At 42.5% G+C, this 22,774-nt stretch overlaps 1 protein-coding gene across 4 annotated transcripts in view; it reads right to left on the bottom strand.

Moving 5' to 3' along the window:
• Positions 1-22,774, bottom strand: part of NDRG3 (NDRG family member 3) — a 69,874-nt gene that overhangs the window by 45,568 nt on the left and 1,532 nt on the right. For 2 of the 4 annotated variants that reach the window (XM_081033864.1, XM_081033866.1), the window contains exons 1-2: positions 21,604-21,679; positions 7,085-7,187 (exon numbers count right to left, since the gene is read on the bottom strand). In XM_081033864.1, the coding sequence (XP_080889990.1) occupies positions 7,085-7,141 (57 nt within the window). In that variant the 5' untranslated portion in view covers positions 7,142-7,187; positions 21,604-21,679. Of the gene's footprint in view, positions 1-7,084; positions 7,188-21,603; positions 21,680-22,774 lie in introns of those variants that run through there. The other 2 variants (XM_081033863.1, XM_081033865.1) reach the window with 1 other exon arrangement.

Genomic DNA, 22,774 nt, shown 5'->3' with positions numbered 1-22,774 from the left:
TCTTTATAGTTTGACTTCAACTACATTAAAATATGCACTAAAAAGATGAGAGAAAAAAACAAAACAAAACATTAACAATAGCAGCTATTTCTGAATAGAGATTTTAGGTGATTATAATTTCCTTTATACTTTTCTACAATGAGAATGCAATTCCCATTTTGTAATTAGAAAACTAGAAAAAAAAGATTTTTGTATGGTATAAAAAATGTTTGTAACTTCGTGTTTTATAAAAAGATTCATTTAATCTTTTAAGGAATAATGATGTCAAAACAGACTATATTCGGGCTTTGATCTTACAGGGTTCCCAGGGGTTCCTTCAGAGATCATTTAGAAAGATTAGAGAAAATCACTCCAGTTTGAACTAAAATCTTGGGCATGGAACAACAGAGACACAAATTTCAATGAGCTATTTGGGAAGCAGCCATCACTGTCTGCATGAATTCCCCTTTCTCACAATCATGTGATCACAGTCATGAGGCATTTGATGAGGCCCCAAAGCCTCTGAGATGAGCACAAAGGAAATGCCGAAGGAGGAAAGAAATGATTTACTCTAGAAACTAGAGCTATCTATTTTTTGTTGAGTACTAAGCAAAAACAACTACATGCAGCTGCACTCCCAGAAAAAAACCATACTAATAATTGAAGAAGACTAACACTTGTTTTCTTCGGGGTTTTTTTTTTTGGTTTTTTTCTTAAGAGATGCCAGACCCTCTTGGAGAATGGCTTTAGGCTTCAGGAGGGATCATCCTGGAGCAAGGACTTGACTGGGTCTGTTTGACACCCAGAGATTCTGAATTGAGATCATTAGCTGGGCCCCACCCAACTGTGATCAACTGAAGCCATATTATGTGAACTCATTAAAAATGTAATACTATTCATTGGGTGCATTCTGGAAGGAGAAAGATTTCCCTAGGTCTCTGATACTGGAGGCACATTATTCCACTCTAACAAAACCTTTATAAGTTTCAAGTTCTGTGTTTTGAGAGAGTTTCTTACACTAAGCAGAACTGAGTAGCAGAAAGGGATTCAAGAAAAAAGATTAAAATGATAGAATAAGGGGGGGGGGAGACAGAAAAAAGAGTAAGTCAAGGAAAAAGATCAGTTATTGCTGAAATTTGCAAAGTAGAAACCAGCTAAAGGGAGTATTTCCTGGTGAAGCCTCCTTGTGCCACGTATAGAAGAAGTAAATGACGCAACTGCAGGAAGTAAACTAATAACAAGCAATTCTTTCAAATACAAGTCTGGAGAATAAGCAAATTACAACTAAGAACAGGTCAATGAATGAAGAGAAGTATGAAAAGGACGTCAGGGGAGAGAAAGTTTAAAAAACAAGCAATTGCTGGGGAGAAGAAGAGAAATATAGTTTCCCAACATGAGATCTAGTCAAGAGACATATATAGTTCCAACAGAAAGCAGCAGATATAATGGAAGGAAGATACATAAGACCGTAGAACCAACTACCAATAAGAAGAGATTTGGGATAAATCTACCTGTTCTGTGAACTTGAAGGGGGGGGCTTGCATCTGATTCACCACTCTATTCCCTGTCCTGGCACTTCGTAAATGCAATAAACTTCATTTTGTAGAGGCTATGAGTATCTCAAAATAGAGATACTCAATTTGAATCAGAAATGTCAAAGGGAAAGGATTATATACAATTGATATGCTAGGAATTAAACTGGGGCAAAGGAGCTGTTACAACAGTAAAAATTTTAGAAACACGCTGATTTAAAAAAAAACTGTCATAAAATACAGTATTTCTATTAAAAAAAAGACAATAATCCTTACCAACAGAAAGTGAAAAGATGGAGAATCTTACAATCAAAAAGGTAAGACAACCCAAGGGAACACTTTAGTTTTTCTTTATAACAGAGTAATATAATCAATTAACATAAATTAATAAACCAATGTTTTACAATTATCAGTAAACCATTTTTTAAATAGAAATCTAAAAAAAAAAATAGAAATCTGTTCAAGCTTATAATGCAGAGACAAAAATGAAAGTTCCATATATGTATCTGTTTGTGTGGGTGTATGTGTATATATATTTTAAATATGTATATTATTACCTTCAAAAAATACTAAAGAACTGAGACTTCATAACGAAAATTATAAAGAGGTCAGATACTTGTATAATCATCTGCAAACTGATGAAAAAGTAGAATTTTAACTTTTGATGACACCAAGGTTGCCGGTTCGATCCCACATGGGCCACTGTGAGCTGCGCCCTCCTTAAATTAAAAAAAAAAAAAAAAAAAAAAAAAACTCCTTGGGCACCCTGCTGAGCGTGGCTAAGGCAGGGTTCTTCCCACCACCTGCTGATCTTGTGCAGCTTGAGAACTGACTGCCACAGTGGCATCATTACTTGGGAACTCACTTCCTGCTCCAGTACCATCTAAATCTAAGGCATTTCTGATGACAGATGGGACAATCACATTGTAGCACAGTAAGGGACACCCACTCTCTAATGTGCAGTAGATGCAGCACTCCCTGAATATTCTTTAATGAAAATGTCAACAAATCCATCTTTAATTTTTTTGTAAAGACCCCTTGGCACTCACGCTGTGCCTGTCTCTGCTGTCCAGAAGGTTACAAAACTGCTCATCCCTCGGTCCTCCTTCCTGCCTCCCCTCCTCACATTTCCAGTCACTAGCTAAAAGGGAAAAGTTGAACTGTAATAGGGTCTACCTCACTTCTACTGGAACAATCCAAACAAAGGAAACAACTTGTTCCTGTTCTCCCTACTAAACATTTATTCCCTTTCTTCATACTTCCTCAACTCGGCAAGGCCATCTGGGGCCTCCTTGCTTTCTCCTGGCCTCGCGAGTGCCTGAACCAACAGTAGATAGAGGAGGGCAGGGAACATGAAGCACAAACCCGTCAGCTCTCTGCTTGTTGTGAGGCGTACTGGCTGAGGACGTAGGAGCTACCAGCTACAAGAAGCAGGTGATGGTGGGAAGGGCGCTAGACCCCCAATCCAAGGTGAAGTCGACAGATGTGGGATCTAGTCTTGGCTTCAGCATCTTACTAGACACTAACATTTGACAAGTTTTATAACCTCTCTGAGCCTCATCTGTAAAATAGAGTTAAAAATACCTTTAACTACTTACTTCACAAGGGGTTAAGAGATTCAAGTAAGATAATATTGTGAAAATGCTTTGAAAAGGGTTAAATGCTATTTTTTAAAATATCGCTTCATATGCCTGTGCAATTTCTGCCCCCAAAACAAAGATAACTGCTGGCGGGTGCTTCTTTTCATCTCTGGAGCCAAAACAGGCATGACAAAATTACTCACTTCTTCACCATTCTGAGCCGCAGACAAAATTACAGGCATACTAAAATTAAACAGGAAAAGTAGCAACAAATGACAAGAGGCAAGTTAACATAAGCCTCGCTTAAAGCTATTTTGAGAATGCTTCCTTGCAGTCATCCCAGGACAAATTTCTCCATAATAGGTTGGGTCTAGACTTCTGTTAGCTAACTCCCCGAAGCCTGGAAGAGTACTGCGACATCTTTGACTAAAAGTATTATCTCTGAGGAGAATGGAGAGAAAGATGAAGTGAAACAATACACATCTCTAGGCTTCTCCACATCTATAGGGTGAACATAGTGGAAAGGCCTCAGGTTTTGGAGCAGGGAAGACCTGGGTTTTAGTCCTGGCTCTGCCACTTACTGCCTGGGCAAGCCAGTCTTTCAGTCAGATTTTCATCTGCTAAGTGAGGAATAATAGCATCTGCTTCAAAAGGGATACTCTGGTGATTGAATGAGAGAAGGTATATAAAGCACCTGGCACATAAAAGGTACTTAATAAATGACACCAGGATAGGCCAAAAGAACTCCCCAAAACAAACAAAAAAAACCTCTCCAAAACAAAACCCCAAAACAAAAAAAAACTATTCCTATTCAAACCTGAAGGCTTATACCCTAATAGCAGTGGTTCTCAACCTGGGAGACTGCCTCCCAGGAGATATTTGACAATGTCTGGAGACATTTTTGATTGTCATGATTGGGCGGCGGGGGTGTGGGGGGTTGCTACTAGCATCTAGTGGATAGAGGCCAAGGGTACTGTTAAGCACGCTATAATGCACAGGACAGTCTCCCCCAAGAAGTAATTATCTAGCCCAAAACATGAACAGTGCCAAGACTGAGTGCCATTCTTAGGCACTCAATCTGAGTAAGTACTTCACCTCTCTTAGCCTCAGTTTCCTCACCAGCAATATGGGAATAACTTGATTCAAACTATTGGCAGGATCAAAGGAAATAATGGGTGAGAGGCATTGTCATTACCATACTTTTCACAATGTATGCAAAAGCACCCACTTGCTGGGCAAAGACAGAAGCACAGATATACTGGGGCGGGGGACTAATGGAGGTGAAATTCTTTGGTAATGCCACCACACACAGGGCCTCTTGCCAATCTACTTCTGTAAAGCTTGGCTGGAACAAGGGAACTCTCATGCATAGTGATGGGATAGGAACCCTTCTCAGGGAGAGAGATGGAGCATGGGAAGTGAGTAGAAACAGCACAGGCATAGCAAAGAGGAGCTAACAGATGTTAGGAAGTGAGACACTGATTACTTGGTTTCTTCTACTGCTTGGGCGGCCTAAGTGGCTTAAACAACAGAAATTTATTTTCTCAGTTCTGGAGGCTGCAAATCCAAGAGCAAGATTCTAGCAGGGTTCGGGTTCTGGTGAGAGCTCTCTTCCTGGCTTGCAAATGGCTACCATCTTGCTGTGTCCTCACATGGCTGCTAACTCTCCCTCTCTTTCTCTTCTTAAAAGTTCACCAATCCTGTTGGCGTAGGGCCCCACCCTTTTGACCTCATGTAACCTCACCTCCTTGAAGGCCCGATCTCCAATACAGTCACATGGAGAGGGTTCAACATACAAATGCAGGGGCGGGGGGCACACATCAGACACAACCAAGGCATCACTGTGCCTCAGAGAGGGCTATCCAGACATCAAGTCAACGCTTTTCTATGGTCACACTCACTGAATCTTTCCTTTTCCAGCTGCTTTCTCTATGAACTATCCAGTCAATTAACTCCTGCAGTTCCTTCATGGAGGTGCCTCTTCAGGTATCTTGTGGACTTCTGGGGTTAGGGAAGGATCCTGCTCTCCTTTGTGCCTCAGTCCTCAAACATTTGAGACCCATCAGGTCCTGGGTTTCCCACACCGGCTAATCAGAGCCACTTCAGGCACGGTTCTCAATTATGGGAGTTTTTTAAAAAGCTCAACCACACCCCAGACCAATTCCATCAGAATCTCTGGAGGTAGAACTCTAGGCATTGGTAATTTTTAAATCTCCCCAAGTAATTCCAACAAGCAGCCAAAGTTGGGGAGCACTGATCACAGAGGTGTATGTATGTGTCCTATTCTCTGCCCCTCAGAAATCTCTTTTTTTAAACAATTCCCCAGATGATTCTGGTGATCAGACAGATTTAGGATAGGTTACTCCCTCCTGAAGCTAAACTGCCTACCCCCACCTGCCCTGTAATTATTCATTTCTGTGGTAATAGATAAGCCTTACAGATGGAGATTTTATTTCCTTCCTCCTCTTTATGGCACATAATTTTTGGGACAGCCCTTTGCATGCACCAAAAGACTATTTAAAGAAGAGTTTCCTGAACACATGAGTGGGAAGCAGCAGAAGAAACCAAGAAGGAGCTAAAAAAGTATGCAGCTTGCCAAGGGGAAGAGCAAGAAATCGGGTAAAAGATAAAGAAAGAGATGAGTGAGGATGGAGAGATGATATCACAGGGAAGAAAATGGGGCTGCTGATAGGATTCAGCAGCAAATTAATAAAACACACAGTGGTGAAGGGCCTTGCTTGGCAAAAATTGACCACAGGTAACACCATCTTTTGGTGTACCCCCATCCCAACCTCACCCATCTTCAACCTCACTCTTCATCAGTACTTCCCTGGGGAAAGGATGCCATGCAGTCATTCACACCAACCGACAAGACTATTTTAATAGGGGACAATGACAATAAACCAAAAGAATAGGGTTGAAAGGAAGGAATTTCAGGCACATTTATTCAACGAAGAGGGACAAAAGAAAGGTCAACCTTTCTTCGTTTTCTTAGCTTTTTTGCTAGTTCATAAAACACGCTCTCCACTTTGTGTAGGTCTCTAACACTAACATAAAAATGAGGTATTGGGCCAGCCTCGTGGCTCAGGTGGTCGCAGCACTGTGCTCCTAACACCGAGGTCGCGGTTTGATTCCCACATGGGCCAGTGGGCTGCGCCCTCTACAGCTAAGATTATAAACAACAGCTCTCCCCGGAGCTGGGCTGCCGTGAGTAGCCAGAGGTTGGCGTGAGTTGCCGTGGGCTGCTGTGGGCTACCGTGAGTGGCCAGTGGCCAGCATGAGTGGATGGCAGCCAGCTTGAGTGGCCAACAGCCGGTGAGAGCTGCTGTGAGCGGTCAACTGGCGACCAATGACCAAATGCCTCAGCCGGGGAGAGCACAAGGCTCATAATACCAGCATGGGCCAGGGAGCTGCATCCTACACAACTAGACTGAGAAAGAATGGCTTGAACAGGAGTGGGGAGGAGGGAGGAAGAAGGGGGGGAAAATAATGAGGTATATTACTGACATCCAGACATCCCTGACGAAAATCTCAATGTTGACAGAAGGGTCACATCACATACTTGACAAACTTTAGGGAGAGTGTTCCAGCCTATATACATCACCAGCCAGGATGTTAAGTTTTCCTTATAGAAACTGATACTCAAATACTTGGTTGTTCTAAGTCAAACTCCACTCTCCTATTTTCCACTTAATTTTGCCTTATTATGTTTTCCCTTAATATATCTATCTGTAAAACAGGAATATCTGAAGGATAACTTGACTGAATTTGGCCTGTGGAAACAAAGGAAGAAAAACAGGAAAAACTCAAAAAAAGGGTTAAGAAATATACTATTTTGAAAAGTATTCCCTCCATAGAAAGTCAAGCTAAATATGTTTTGAGTTAGTTACTATTTAGATAACATGAAAAATGAACTAATCATAGAAGAAAAGACATTTTAGTGAAAAGAAGAGTCATTTTTACATTTTAGTGAAAACAGAGTATAGTGTTTACCTTATCATTTAGAAGCGGTTTGATCTCTGTGAGTTGAACATCCTGAAGTTCATCCATGAGGACAGATGAAAGCAGAGGACTCTCAAGAATAAACCAGTTAACTCTGAAACAAAAGAGAAGGAAGTGAAGAAAAAGACATAAGGGGCCAGCCCACCGGCCCAGTGGCTCAGGTGGTTGGAGCACTGTGCTCCTAAAGCCGAGGTCACCAGCTTGATTCCCACATGGGCCAGTGAGCTGCGCCCTCTACAGCTAAGATTGTGAACAACAGTGAACAACAGTGAACAACAGCTCTTCCTGGAGCTGGGCTGCCCTGAGCAGCCGGAGGTTGGCGTGAGCTGCCGTGGGCTGCTGTGTCCTGCTGTGGGCTACCGTGTGCCACCATGAGTGGCGGCAGCCAGCGTGAGTGGCCAGCAGGCGGCAAGAGCTGCTGTGAGCTGCAGTGAGTGGCCAACCGACAAATGGTGACCAACTGCCTCAGCCGGAGGAGCACAAGGCTCATAACACCAGCATGGGCCAGGAAGCTGTGTCCTATACAACTAGACTGAGAAACAACGGCCTGAACCGGAGTGGGGGTGGAGCGGAGGCAGAGAAAAGGAGGGGAAAAAAGGCTTAAACTAGGAGTTGGAAAGATAATAATCACATTACATCCATTTATTCTCATATTAAAGCTTACTATGTGTCATGCACTGCTCAGGGTGCTGAAGACACAGGAAACCAGGAAACCAGGTAGACTCAAAGTGGCCTCCATGATCTCTGCCTCCTGGTATTCAAACCCTTGCAGAATCCCTGCTTCCTGCACACACTGAGTGTGGGCAAGACCCATGACTTGCTTTCAAACAATAGAAAATGGCAAACGTGATGGAATGTACATGAGTACGTGTACATGATTACACTACATAATATTTTAACATCTGCCTTTTTAAGAAACACACTTTCCCCTGCTAGCTTTAAAGATGCAAGCTGACATTCTGGGAGAGGGCCATGTGGCAAGGAAGGCAAGGATAGCGTCTAGCCAAGACAGCAAGAAACTGGGACCCCCGGTCCAACAACCTGCAAGGAATTGAATGCTGCCAACAACCACATGGGCCTGGAAGCAGATCTTTCCCCAATCGAACCTCAGATGAAAAGCTGGCCCTAACAGACACCTTGACTGCCGCTTTACAGAGGACCCAATCAACCCATGCCGACTCCCAACTCCCAGAAACTGGGAGACAATAAATGTGTGTTGTTTTAAGCCACTAAGTTTGTGGTCATATTTATGCAGCAACAGATAATACAACAGTCTTTGTCATCATTGAGTATACATTTTCGTTACTAAAGATGTATAAGGAAGAACAATTTGATCAGAGCTACACTTCAAGAAGCAAGAGTTTGGAGGGTGAATTAAGGGGGGACAAAAACTGAAGGTTAGTGCTGTAGTCTAGAGTGAGACCTTGAATTAGGAATGGCAATGGGAATGAAGAGGGAGATGAACCAAGGCTAAGCTCACTAGCCTTCACTTAGGGAATCACAGCAGTGGATGGACAGTATGGTAGCCAGCCTCCAAGATGGCCTCCAATGAGCCCAACGATCTTTGATTCCTGATATTCTCACTCATGTAATCTCCCACACAAATAAATCAGGGATGGCCTGTGTAATAGCAACTAGCTGGAAGCAACAATACGTGACTTCTGAAGCTATGACACAAAAGGCATTAGTTTCTGCTTCATAACATTGTAGTCTTCACTCATTAGCTCTGGGGACCATATTACGAAAACACTCAAACCGCCCTCTGGGGAGGCCCATGTGGAGAGGAAACAATCCGCCAGTACCAACCTGCCAGGCACGTGAGTGAGGCACCTTGCAAGTAGATCTTCAAGCCCCAGTCAAGACTTCAGATGAGTGTAGCCCAAGAGACATCTGACTGCAACACATGTGACCCTGAGCCTGAACCACCCTACCAAGCCTCCACCTGAATTCCTAACCCACAGAAACCATCAGAGATAATAAATAATTCTGTTTTGGAGTGATTTGTTACACAGCAACAAACATAGAGAGGGAGTAGACAGGGAAATAGAGTTCTAGAAGAGGGAAGTTGGGGGGAGGCAGGGTACACAGCCCCAAATCCTTCCTCCATCCCACTGTACAGGAAGCCACTGAGAAAGACTGCAAATACTGGAAATTGCAGGCAAGTGATTCCCACCCAGACTTAAAAGCTCCAGATCATCTTCTCTGCCTTGGCCCTGAACTCCTCAAAGTCAGGAATAATGCTAATTGAATGAGTTGGGGACTTAGCCATTCAACAAACACATATTGAGCCTCCATTGTGCAAAGCATTATGGACGACACCAAAAGGTCGCTGCCTTCTAGGAGCTTACTAAAGATGACATATCTATAAAAATGAGAAATAAAAAGAGGGTCATAGGAGTTCAAAGAAGGAGCAATTACTTCCGATTGGTAGAAATCAAGAAATATTTCACATTAGTTTACTACATTAATTCTTTTTAGTTTTTCTCCAGAGACAGGATTGCAATGTTTTGACTTAGTTAGCTATGGAGCAGGTATGTGTTCCAGGTTACCTTTTAGTTATTACTGACCAATACACCAAAAGAAATCCTGCTCCCAGCTGTGCCTATAGGAGGACAGACTAACAAAAGCCCTTTTATCATTCCTTCAAAGGACCCAGACAATGACCATTGGGAACACTCCTCAATGATGGCCCACACATGCCAATCATAGGCATCCCAAACATTGGTGCCTGATGATATTTAACCTCTCCATAGAACACAGTTCTTTTCTCAGATCCCAGGCATCTTATAAACTTGATTAAGCTACTGAATGCCCAGAAGCTGAATTTTACTTGCTTTTGTTTTTTACCAGTCACATTTCAAAGGAGATCAGGTGGCTTGACTCTTTTATCACAAATTTCTGCAGGCACCTACGACTTCCTTTTTTAATCGCACTTCGGCTCAGTCAACTCAGTGTAGAACAAAACATATTGGCCTAACTGGGATCTACTTACTTGTTATGTATTTATTAATCACACTAGTATAAACTAACTCACTTACTTAAAAGCAGGACGCTTGAAGCCATTGATTATTCATATACGACCCCACACAGAGCCTGTCAAAGAGCCTCAGGGCCATGGGAAAGCCCGAGGTTCCCTCAAGTCCAAAGAGTCTGGCATTCAAAGCGTTCCGACGCATTTTTAAAAGATGAAAAATAACGCGATGTTTGTGCCAGGACAAACACTTAAATCAAGACACAAATTAAATGACAAGGCTGTCCATATCAGCTGGGCCCAATGCAGACTCAATGCAGGACAGGCAGCTGCTACAGTGTGACTTGGGAACTGGCAACAAGACAATAGACGTTCACCTTCCCCATTAGAGGGGACCTAATGCGTTCTTCTGAAGACTCAATTTCTCATTGTCCTGAGCCCTTGCCAATGAACAGTTTTATAACACCTATAAGAAAACTAAAATCACATGGTGGAAAATTCCATCTCCAGATCCCTCAGCTACACAGACTGGCTCCCTCCTGGGGACCTAAGGCCTGCAGTTCCCTCATCTGCACAAATGATATGGCTGCCAGATCCCATCCTGGCGCTAAAGGATATTAATATTTTCAAAAGACTAGTAGGGATTTTATAAATGGCAGTAAATAACAAAATGTTCACACTGTTTGCCAGCTTTATGAGGTAGAGGAAGGACTGAACAGTAAAAACCAGCCATCCTCGAACTGAAGAAGTGAGCCTGGTACTAAATGGCTAGAAAGGGAACAGGGAAAAGTGTAAATCCTACACCGGCCAGTAATTATAACCTAAGCACCTTACATTTAATCCTCATAACAGTCCCCTCAAGTAGATGTCTTCATTTCCTACTTCAGAGAGGAGAAATTTAGCATTAGAGAAGTGACTTTTTCAATATCCCACATCTAAGAAAGTAACAGGGAAAGGATTTAAAAGCTTTCGCTTTTCCCTCTACACCATAATGTCTACGCCAAGCTCCATCTACTGTCTGTAGGAGCCTGGGCAAGTTTCTTCCTCTCTATCCACAGGGCACCTCCTTGAAGCAAAGGTAATAGAAGCCCAGACCAATCCTACACCACCAATGACTCAGATGCCTTAGAATGAAGGTTTGAGCCATCATACCAGTACAAGAAACCTCAGAGTCTCAGTGGTTAGCCGAGGACTAGGAGAACAGGGGAAAGAGAAACAAAGTTCCAGCTATTATTTGGTAACCAGTTCCAAAACAACAGTATTTCTTGCTTGTTTTTAGAGCACTGAGCCTCAAACAGGCAGTCACCTGGGGACCTTGTTTAGGATCTTAGACATAATTGGTTTTGAGTGATGCCAGGTCAATCGGTGACGTCATCATCTGAGGAGGAGTGACGATCATGTGAGTTGAAGAGCTGAGTAACTGAAAGGCTTGATTATCAGCACCAATCCCGACAGAGGTGATGAAGATGGGGTGGAGAAAGACTGTTAATCTAATTTTATCCTGCCTTTGTCTAAAACGGATTTCAGTAAACTAGGTGGGATTTCAGGAAAATCCAACAAGCTAAACTAGAAGGGGAGTACACTGGAGAGAAGTTTAGTAGCTTAGAGCAAAACTCTAGTGAAAGGTGACAAGAGTCTGACCCCACTACTGGAATCACAGATACAACCAAGGAAGACCTGGGCGCTAAAGCTGGTAAAAAATAGAGTGAGGTCAGAGAAGAGTCAGATTTTGCCATGGTTTTGCAGGGGTTCAGAACAAGCCACCCCAAGATGTGCCTGAGTGGTTATGTGGACTATTTTGAATTAAAGGCAACCGAGACCCTGGTGGACTTGTAACGGTGACATTATCTCTTCTATTTTGAGATTTAAACCTCTAGTGTAATTCAATTGAACAGTGTAGTTTAGCTTGGAACTTTTTGAAAGTTTTCTTTTCTTTGCTTCCCTCCCTTCCCACCAAACCTTAATGACTCTGTTTAATACACATTTACTACCCTGTTTCCCCGAAAATAAGACCTAACCGGACAATCAGCTCTAATGCGACTTTTGGAGCAAACATTAATAAAAGACCCGGTCTTATTTTACTATAAAATAAGGGTATAATATAATTAATATAATAATATAATATAACGTAATATAATACCGGGTCTTATATTAATGTTTGCTCCAAAAGACGCATTAGGGCTGACTATCAGGCTAGGTCTGATTTTCGGGGAGACACAGTATGCACACCAGTTTCAATGATTCTGTTTACTCCAGACAGAGTGCACACCAGGCTCAAAAACCCCAGATTCCTCAAGGAAAGCTCCAGGAGACTGACTTGAAAGAAGTTTTTACATCTGTGAAGATTCACTCCTATCCCTGAAACAAACCTGCCCCTGGGAAGCACCTTTCTCCATAATTACCTGACCAACCTCCCTTTCCTGCCTATAAAACCTTTGGGACATACTGGGAGGTGTGGCGGCAGGGTGGGGTTGGGGGCAAGACAACTTTTGGACAGGAGTCTGCCACCCTCCCAGAATGGCGGCATTCTGAATAAACCAGCTTTTCTTTCCACCAACCTCGCCTCTCAGTTTTGGCTTTCCTGTGGCGAGCAGCCGGACAGACCTTCACTACAGTAACAGAATCATGAGAAATTTCGCGACTCCGCCCCCCCCACACTATCTAGAACAATTTAAATTCGGAACCTGGCCCAAGATAAGAGTTATCACCAGGAGTGATCTTTTTACCTATCTATATATGGCAGGGCAAACCAATGACTGAACGTGTGCTCTGCCCGCAATCACCTCATCCCTAGCCCAGAATGTCTTATATACACCTCAATTTTCCTTTCTGCCTCTGAACCTCTGATTTATGTGGGATCTCTGACTCTCATGTATGCGGGGGTGCCCACACATATGTATATAATTAAATTTGGTTATCTTCTCTTGTTAATCTATCTCATGTTTATTTAATTATTAGATCAGCTGAAAGAACCTAGAGGGTAAAGTTTCTTCGTCTCCCAGTTTCTACTTAAAGGGATAAAAGAATGATGGCAAAATAAACGGAAATGGGGGAATTAAGAAGCAACAACAGAGAAAGTGGTGAAAAAAAATCAATTTTGAGTCACAGCTGAAATGTGGGCATCCAAGAGACCCAAGCACAGGACGGAGTGAGATTTAGTGAGGAAAATCTATAGGTGCTGAGGGGAGCAGAGGTGCTACCCCAAAATACGCCTCTTTGGGATACAGATTATTTCAGGCTGATCAACTTTATGAAACAGCAGACATGGGAAAAGCTCTGTAACTAAGTAAAGGGACATTTACATTTGTAAGGGACATCTCGATCTGTGAGGCTTTCCCACACTATACCAGGCGTGCATTCACCATCACCAGAGTAGGCCAGGACTTAAATCTACATAACAATTTTATTGTTTACTCTGCTTGCCAGGTCACCTCCCAGGAGTGACTCTCCAACCCCAACACCTTCTTTTGTCTTTAGCTGAAGGTGGTATTTAAGGTGATGACTCCTGACATTTTGGCAAGTTACTCAGTTTTCCTGGGTCCTTCCCATGTATACAGGTTTTTCTCCTGCTAATCTTTCTTGTGCTAACTTGGTTATCAGTCCAGCCAGAAGAACTTAGGGGGGCTAGAAGGACAATTATTTTTCCTCCTTTACAGCAGTCACCAAACCAGAGACAGAGAGGAGTTGCTCGCCTTGAGCTCTTCTGAAAGACAACGCAGTGACAAAAGAAGTAAGAAACAAAAAAAAATGCTCAACAGATGCCAAAGATAATGCAGAAACACAAAGTCAAAGAAGCCAAGGGAGAAGAGAAATTTACAGGAAAGGGGAGGAAAAACGGCCAAATGCTGAGGAGGTAAGGAGGAGGGGAGGACAAAGAAAGGGCCCTTATCTTTTAACAGTGAAAGTCAATCGGATTAAAATCTCGGAAAAATGAGGTTCAGTTCTCCGTGCTGAAAAAAACAGCCATGACTATGACTTTTTAGAAACACAGAACCTGACATTTCTGAATTTAAATGTAAGCAAAACTGTTCCCAGGATGGTCAGGAGAGAACCAGTGTTCTTTGATACTCAATCAGCACTCAGAAGAACCTTTAAAGATCAAGACTACTGACTTTTCATTTTTGCACCAAAACTCTGAAATAGAGAACAGAAGGAAGTGTGGGGCGCAGGCTGAAGTGGTGAGACGGCTAGGGCTCTGTAGAACACATTTAAAATAAAGTGCGATGGTATGTTTCTGAGTGCAACCTTTGCTCACTCAGAAAAAATGGGTGCCCAAATGCTTCTAGTCACAGAAAGAGCCCATAAGCACATCAGATGAGGACTCTAGACCCAGGTAAGCCCCTACCTAGCTGAGTGGCACTGGGTAAAGCATTTCACCTTTCTAGACCTCGGTTTCCCCATCTGTCAAGGGAAGAGGTTGGGCAGCATGACCTTTCTGGCTCCTAATAGGGCTGACATTCTATGACCCAGAAATTCCCTCTAAATGTAGTATTTTAAATTTTACATTCTTCCCCAGGGTGTCATCCCCCATTTGATTCTTACTACAATCCTAAGAGGTCACTAAGTTACCAACCTGATGAGGGTCAGACTAGGGAAGGTCACTCAACAAATCAGTGGCGGGGGGGGGGGGGGTGCAGCTGGCCTGTCCCCAGGGACATGAGCGTGGCAGGCTTTTAGCTGAAAGCTCACTGAGAGTTCTAGAGCTTAGAAACATTGCTTTGTTACTTTAAAAAAGACAAGAAAGGACTATACACACTACTGGCTTTCTAAATTACCCGCTGTTTTGTTTTGTAGCTTTCCCCCACGACCAAGGTAATTTGTCTGGCCTTCACAGGCTTTGCCAGGATGTGCTGATGCCAGGCCACTCGTTTGTATTCTAGAGGCAAAGTCAATCACTTTGGGTTTTGGCAAGACTGCAGAGAGACAAGCTAAACAAAATGAAGGCAGCAAACAAAGAAGGCATACTGAGGAGAACGAGCTGGACAGGGCCGGCAGGAGCTGGTGCTGAAACAGCTCTAGATGAAAAGCTGCAGGAAGTAGCTAGGGGGCTGGCTAGAAAGTACAGTGGTGCTCCTACAGCAAGCTAACACACATCCTCTTTTTACCTGTAAAACACTGGCTGAATGAGTAATTATTATAGCACTCTACAACTTACAGAGCACCTTTATATCTAGCATCTTATTGGATGATCCTGACAGCACCGTGAGCTAAAACACCGGGGCACGGCCATCCATCAGAGATGAGGAAACGGAGGCTTAAAAGGTGAAATGGATTGACCCAAACAACACAACTAATAAAGGCAATAGCTGGAACTGAAACCCAGTTTTCTCCTGATCCCAATGCTCGCTCTGGGTCCTGTATCACCATGCCGCCCAGGTGATCACAGATGAAGACTTGTGGTGAAAGGAGAGAAATTCAGCACACTGCCTCACTGCACCACCTCACGCTGAGGACCTCTTTATCTCTGGTCCCAAATTACACTGAATAGTTAGGATCAGGCCACAGGCTCTAGGATTATCAAGTTAATAACAAGAAAGCTGAGATTTGGGACTGGGATTTGCCTTCACTCATTAATTCAATTGAGTAGGGGAGATTAAGTCTATAGACAACTCACTACAGTTCAAAGCACTATAAACATGAGCCTATGAATTCAACAAACTCGAAAGCAGTTTCTCAACCTCAGCACCACGAACATTTCAGGCCAGATAATTTGTTGTTGTGGCGTCTGTTCTGTGCAGAGAATGTTTAGAAGCATCCCTGACCGCTACCCACTAAATTTGACAGTAACACCCTCCTCCAACAGTTGTTACAAACAAATATGTCTCCAGATACTGCCAAATGTCCTCTGGGGGGCAAAGTCACCCCCAGTTGAGAACCACTATTCTAAGGGTTAGGGAGGTTTAGGGCAAAGGACAGTTAATGCAGTTGTGGGTGCAGAGAAAAAGATTCATGGAGGCGGTAATACTTGAACCGGATCATGAAGAATAAATACAATTCCTGCAGGTGAGGATGACAGAAGACTAAAAGAAGGAAGTGCAGAAAGAGAATTAACTTAAACACAGATGAGAAAGCACAGGTCTGCTGGAAAATGATCCAGTTTGGCAAGAACCGTAGGTCCCTGTTGGAAATAGGAGATAAGGCTAAAAATGCTTATTGAAGTCAGGTCAGAGATAGCTATCTGTCAACTAATACTTACAAGGTATACATACGTAACGAGGTAGCCAGCCATACAAGATATCACACGGATACGGAATAGTGTAAGTCAAACCAGTGGTACTGCCATGTGTCCCACCTCCCCAAGAGGACAGGATGTTGCTTGAGTATCACATCTTACACTGCATCTAGTGTTCGTTGTATTTAGTCAGAGCTAAACGAAGCTTGGAGCCAGTGCAGAGGTGGGAGACATAACTAAGGAGCACGGCCAGGAGTTTCCCAGAGGTAAGACTGGTGGGCCTTGAATAGGAAAACTTTTTGGATAGCTGGAACGGGAGAGAGGGCATTTCAGGTGAGGACATCCAGGAGACACTAAGAACAATGCAGCTGGGAAAGAAGGCAAGGCTGGTCAGAACACAGAGCACAGAAATTGGACTTTCTGCGTAGACAACACTGAGGGCTCCTGAGCAGAATGACACAGTTGTTTAAAACATGGCCATCTTATCCAGTTGGTAGTTATCTTAGCTACACGTTAGAAAGACCTAGGGAGCTCTGAAGAGCAGCAACGCCCAGGCCCCAACCCTAAAGATCCAACTTAAGTCCCTGGAATTGGTTTTAAAACTCCACAGGCAATTCTTCTATGCAGCCAGGACTGAGAACCACTGGTCTACAGTCATGCCCTCAGCCTCAGATGAGAAAAGAGGCCTAGAAATTGCAGTGATTTGCATAAATGCACACAGCCAGTTAGGTGAAGGCCTGGGACAGCATCTGAACTCCTTCCTACTCCAGGCTCTGAAAGAGCTCTCAGGGTATTGGGCTGAATTCCATACTTCAGTCAGTAAGAAGCACAATTATCTGATGACTTAGCTGTCAAGTTTTCCAGGGTTAAAGCCTGAATTAATCGAATCATAAAACTATTGACTTAAACACCCCCACAAGCATCAAGGGTAATGGATGTTGGTTTCATTGCTGTCTCCTGGGGGCCTTTAGGAAAGGGTCTCAGGAGACTCCCCAGAAGGCCTGATAAAGAAGTCAAACCACCCAACTCCATGGAAGAAACAATGACTGTTTAACATACAGCTCACTGAGTTTTTGTACTACGTAAAGTCTGGGTTCCTGTTCACTAGAAGAAATACTCTCAACAGAATCTATCCCATAAGCAAAGATGGGGGGAAAGGCATCAAAGGTAGCTGCTAAGGCATGCTCACAGACCCTCATTTGAACAACAGACACTCCTCTGGTCCTCTGCCCTGGATAAGGGCCATCCACACCCCTTGTGTTTTCCCGAAAAGGGCAGCACTCTTTACAACAGGCCCACCTTTCCATTGTGTCATTCCTGGATTCTGGCAGCAGGCAGTACATGGGGAGGTTTGCAAAAACTGGGAATCTGAATCTGTGCTATATGTTTATTCTATTCACCCCAGGGTACTGGAACAGATAACCACTAGGACAAACCAACGCACCCACCTAGGGGCCTTCTCCTTCATCCCAGACACCCAGCCAGCAGCTGACGTTGTAACATGGGGGTCATACTGCAGTAACTCTGGAAGCAGAAGCACTTCCCTCTGCCTTCCACTTCTGAAGGAAGCAGCTGCTGGCAAGGCCGTGGCATGTGCTCTTGGGCTGGGCTCCGGGTTCCCCTCAGCTGTAAGGAAGAACCCCTGAAAACATTGTGTTCTCCAACACAGCCTGGGTGGTAAAGAACCAACCAGATTCCTAAGCTGCAGTACTTAAGACTCATACTAGCTGTATTTATTCAGCAGTTACTCTATGGCAAATACCATGACAAGCACTTTTTTCATTATTTCATTTTTCCACATACTGTAAACCCTATTTTATAGATAAAGAAACTGACACTTGGAGCAGTTTTGTAATATGCCAAAGGTCACACAGCTAGTAAATGGCAGAGTAAGGATTTAAATCTGAGCAGCCTGTATGTACAATTTGGGCAGGCCTCTACAAACAACTGTTCCCACTTGATGCCAACTGATCATTAATTCTTCTACTTATTTTCTCAGGTTTGGCTACCGGAGTTTACCAGGATCTTATTGAACAAAGAATTTTGAAACTGAAGAGCATCATATAAAGCTTAGGTATTACTAATACAAAGTTAGGTATGGTTAGGTATTAGCATTATTACTTTAATTAATCGGAGAGAATTGCACCTATCTGGGTAATATTTGAAAAGCAAACCTGTGGACTGCCTAACTATCCAAAGTGACATTTTAGTCAACACCCTGGTTAAACTCATGTTCCAACACAAAGGTTTAAAAGAAGCAACATCTTCAAAGTTGAAGAATAGCAGGGGGGGCCACGTCCCCAGAGCTTTCTCAACTGTAGAAAGAAACAGACATATAACCTGATTCCTCTCTTCTCTCTCTGGTAAATAGAGCATTACTGCTTCACATAAAACAGCTTTAGAACTGAAATGTCACTTTTAAAAAGCTTTCAATTTTTATCCATAAGTTGAAAGTTCATGCTTAAAAATGTAGGAGCATTATAAGGATAAAACTGTTATTTTTAATAAACAACTGTGTCTGTTTTGAAAGCAAATGGTATTTCTGGAACAATTACCACAAGACAATTACCAATTAAAGGAAAAGCTGACAAGTCTTCTTAGGTCATCATTACAAATAGGAAGCAACTTCACACTGTTTTTCCAAGCTACATGCAATTTTCCTTATCCTGATTTATTATGTTTGAGTTTTTGGGCCATCACTCTCCCTGTTCCCCCAAAATAATAGCTATTGCCTTTAAACTTGAAACAGCTTTATCTTCAAATAGATACAAAATCTTAATAAGGAATAAAATCAAGTGTGAAAAGTGGTTGTAGCAGAAATTTTTACTTGATCAATTGAAAATCCCCAACTGTAGACTGTGGCCATTTTTAGGTGGTGAAGAGATTATAGTCTGATGACATAACCAAAGCCTGGGGGAAGCCACCCATCTACTTGAGAAATTAATTTTCATTTCCTATATTAAACCTCTGGGGAAGATAAAACAGAGCACCTCCACAGCAAAAGTTGGGGAGAACACCCAGTGCACATCATACGTTCTTTAATAGCAAACAAGTTTAATAGTGTATGTACAGCCTGTTTGGTGATGTAAATAGTGTCTGTATAGAATTCAACTCAGAAAGCAACAAAGCTGTCTTTCCTCCAAAGCATACCCCATGCAGCCATCAACAAGGGATATTTATTTAGGACTGAAAATATGTCAAAATTTGGGCCGGCCCGGTGGCTCAGGTGGTTAGAGTTCCATGCTCCTAACTCTGAAGGCTGCCGGTTCAATTCCCACATGGGCCAGTAGGCTCTCAACCACAAGGTTGCCGGTTCGACTCCCGCAAGGGATGGTGGGCTGCGCCCCCTGCAACTAGCAACGGCTACTAAACCTGGAGCTGAGCTGCGCCCTCCACAACTAAGACTGAAGGGACAACAACTTGAAGCTGAACGGCACCCTCCACAACTAAGATTAAAAGGACAACTTGACTTGGAAAAAAGTCCTGGAAGTACACACTGTTCCTCAATAAAGTCCTGTTCCCCTTCTCCAATAGAATCTTAAAAAAAATAATAGTCAAATTTTGTGAGGCACTGTGAGACACGTGACAGAATTTTGAGTAGACTGTACCATACCTTTCACTGAAGAGATAAGCTCAAAAAACATAATACAACCCATTTTCGTATGGTATTTAAAACATCTTCCATGCAACTCAGTTAATTTCACATAGTAAATATGTAATGGCCACACTGCAGGTAAATATTACCGTGTTTCCCCGAAAATAAGACCTAGCCGGACAATCAGCTCTAATGCGTCTTTTGGCAAAGACACATTAGAGCTGATTGTCCGGCTAGGTCTTATTTTCGGGGAAACATGGTATAAACACAATAAAACTAGCACTGTGATTAAAGAAAAAAAATTTCCTCTACCAAAGAAAGCCCTGAAACCTGGTAAGTACTCATACTCAATCTAAGTTAAGTTTTTGTGTGTTATTTCCAAGTGGTCTCAAAAAAGGGGGGGTTGGGAGGTTTTAAAAAAAGTCTTTCAGAATAGATGACCTGACACCCAATTCTACAGTAAACCCAAAATGTTATCAATCTCTGGACCTGAAAGTCCTTGCCATACCCCTTCCTTTCAGCATCCCTATGTAGGCTTGTCAATTTTTCCTCCAGAATCTCTCATTTGCCCTCTTTCTGACTGTCCTCACTTCTTGCCTGGATTTGCTCATTCATTCATTCATTCATTCATTCATTCATTCATTCATCATTTACCAAGTGCCTATTACCTTGCTGTACACAGAGCTAGACACTCATCCTTGCTCTTATGAAGCTCATGAAACTCAGTAGAGCTGTTATCTGCCTGTCTCAATCACTAAACTAAAACTTCAGCAAAGGCTTTTCATTTCCAGATCCTAGCAGCATCTGCATACAGGAGACACTTTAAAAATATTGGTTGTATGACACTAGATTACTTTAGCGAGCTTTTTTAATCCATAAATATTTTAGTACAGTACATATCTTCAAAAAGGACTCACTTTTTTAAAATACAAAAGCAATGATGTGCACAAGGCAAAAAGAATATAGAAAGGTATAAAGTAAAAAGTGAATTCTCCAACACCCTACATCCCACTTCCAGAAGTTCCTAGTACTACGGTTTGGAATGTATCTTTCCAGAACTTACCTATGCTGGTGTATAACATGCCCACAGGAGCGCGCGCGCGCACACACACACACACTTTTTGGAACCAGTTCTTTGATAGTTTCTGACACTAGCTTCTCAACCTTCTAATCCAGTGATTCTCAGTGTTGTCCCTGGATTAGGAGGATCAGCGTCATCAGGGAACTTGAGAAACACAAGTTCTCGGGAGCCACTCCAGACCTACTGACGCAGACATTCTGGAGATTCTGATGGGATTCAAGGTTCAGAACCACTGCTCTCGAATCCAGTCAAATCACCCTGGTCAAGCAAGGGTTTTGTCCTGTCCTTTAAACACATCAAGCATTGTTATCTTCCTTCAGTTTTACCACCCTACTTCAAAACGCTTTCCTTGTCCTTTGGATTAATTCTGACCCTACCCATCTGTCAAAGCCCAGAAAGTCCTCACTCCTTCCCAAAGCGCCCTCAGTACCACGGCTCCTGATTGATCTGTCTTGCACCCCTCCCAACTCCTATGCCGTGCCTAGTCCCTCTACCACCGGATTTAACAGTTAGGTACACACTGTCTTCAATGTCACAGAAAAGTACTATTCCCCAAGAGATCATAAACTCCTTGAGACATGAATCATATTTTTGTTCTCTTTCTCAACCCTGTTCTAAGCACACAAATGGCATTTTAAAAGATTTGCTGGTTAATGTTTTTATGGATGAATTCACTGAAATACTGACAAACCTTTAATGGATAAAAAGTCTGGATTTCAAGTTGTAGCCCCAGTTCTGTGATCTTGGATAAGTTCTCTTCCTAGGATGAGGGCTGAAAAGCGAGAAGGTTGAACTCAATGATGCTTCCTTTCAGCTTGAACAGTGCATGATTTTATGAAATGTCCCATGTGGGAATATCTTATTCCATTATACTCTCTTATTGCTTTGTTTATAAAGCTATCATGGCAATTTTTAGACCTGAGTTACAGTTAGATACGGTGTTTCCCAGTTAGCTAGTAAGCTCTATCGACAGGAACCATGTTTTAGTCAACGGTGAATTTTCCACCATACCTAGCACGATGCCTTCCACATCACAGCTCAATATATTTGCAGAAAATTATTGGAAGAACTCTTTAAAAAGCTTTATTTATGTAGAGAACCTATGCACAGATCTTGCTGCCTCCCAAAGGGCCCTTCTGGATATTTACTACTATAAATACTATGAAATGATTTCTGGTAAAAAAAAAATTGTGATGACTCTGATAGCACCAGGGGCAGTCAGACATGGAAGGCCGAGAATGTAAAAATAAATCTAACATGCATTTAGGGATAGACCACAAGGCCATAAACCTCCGGCTACCTTACTGTAACATGCAAATAAAAACTGCTCCATATACTTAGTGGCATATATTAACTCTACTGTTGGTGATAAATAGGCTTTCTGGTACAGGACCTTTATTTGCAAATTTTCAGAAACAGGGTGGATGGGATACCTCTGAGCGGTTGTTGATGACCAGAAGTTGAATCTAAAGGAGCAAGTTGAATCACAGGAGAAAAAGAATTGTTTTCCTTTATTCTTTTTCTTTTTATTGTATCGATATATGAGAAGATGGATGTTAGCTGAACCTAGCGTGGTAATCATTTCACAATATACATAAATCGAACCATAATGCTGTATGCCTTAAATGTATACAGTGATGTATGTCAATTATTTCTCAATAAAACTGGAAAACATAAAATAAAGGAGGGATAACAAAGAGAAATTGAAGGGCGAGAAGGAAGAACAGAAGGGCCGCAAGAAAACATCACTCTTATGAGTAATGAAAAGGAGTAGCGGAAATTCAGTTTTTACTAAGGGCCTGCTTACTATAAGCCAAGCTCTTGGGGCTGCAAACACACACGTGTGTGTGTGTGTGTGTGTG

This window comes from Rhinolophus hipposideros (genome assembly GCF_964194185.1).
Source record: "Rhinolophus hipposideros genome assembly, chromosome: 22".
In the NCBI taxonomy this organism is placed as follows: Eukaryota; Metazoa; Chordata; class Mammalia; order Chiroptera; family Rhinolophidae; genus Rhinolophus; species Rhinolophus hipposideros.
This window is presented reverse-complemented; position numbering and strand designations above follow the sequence as displayed.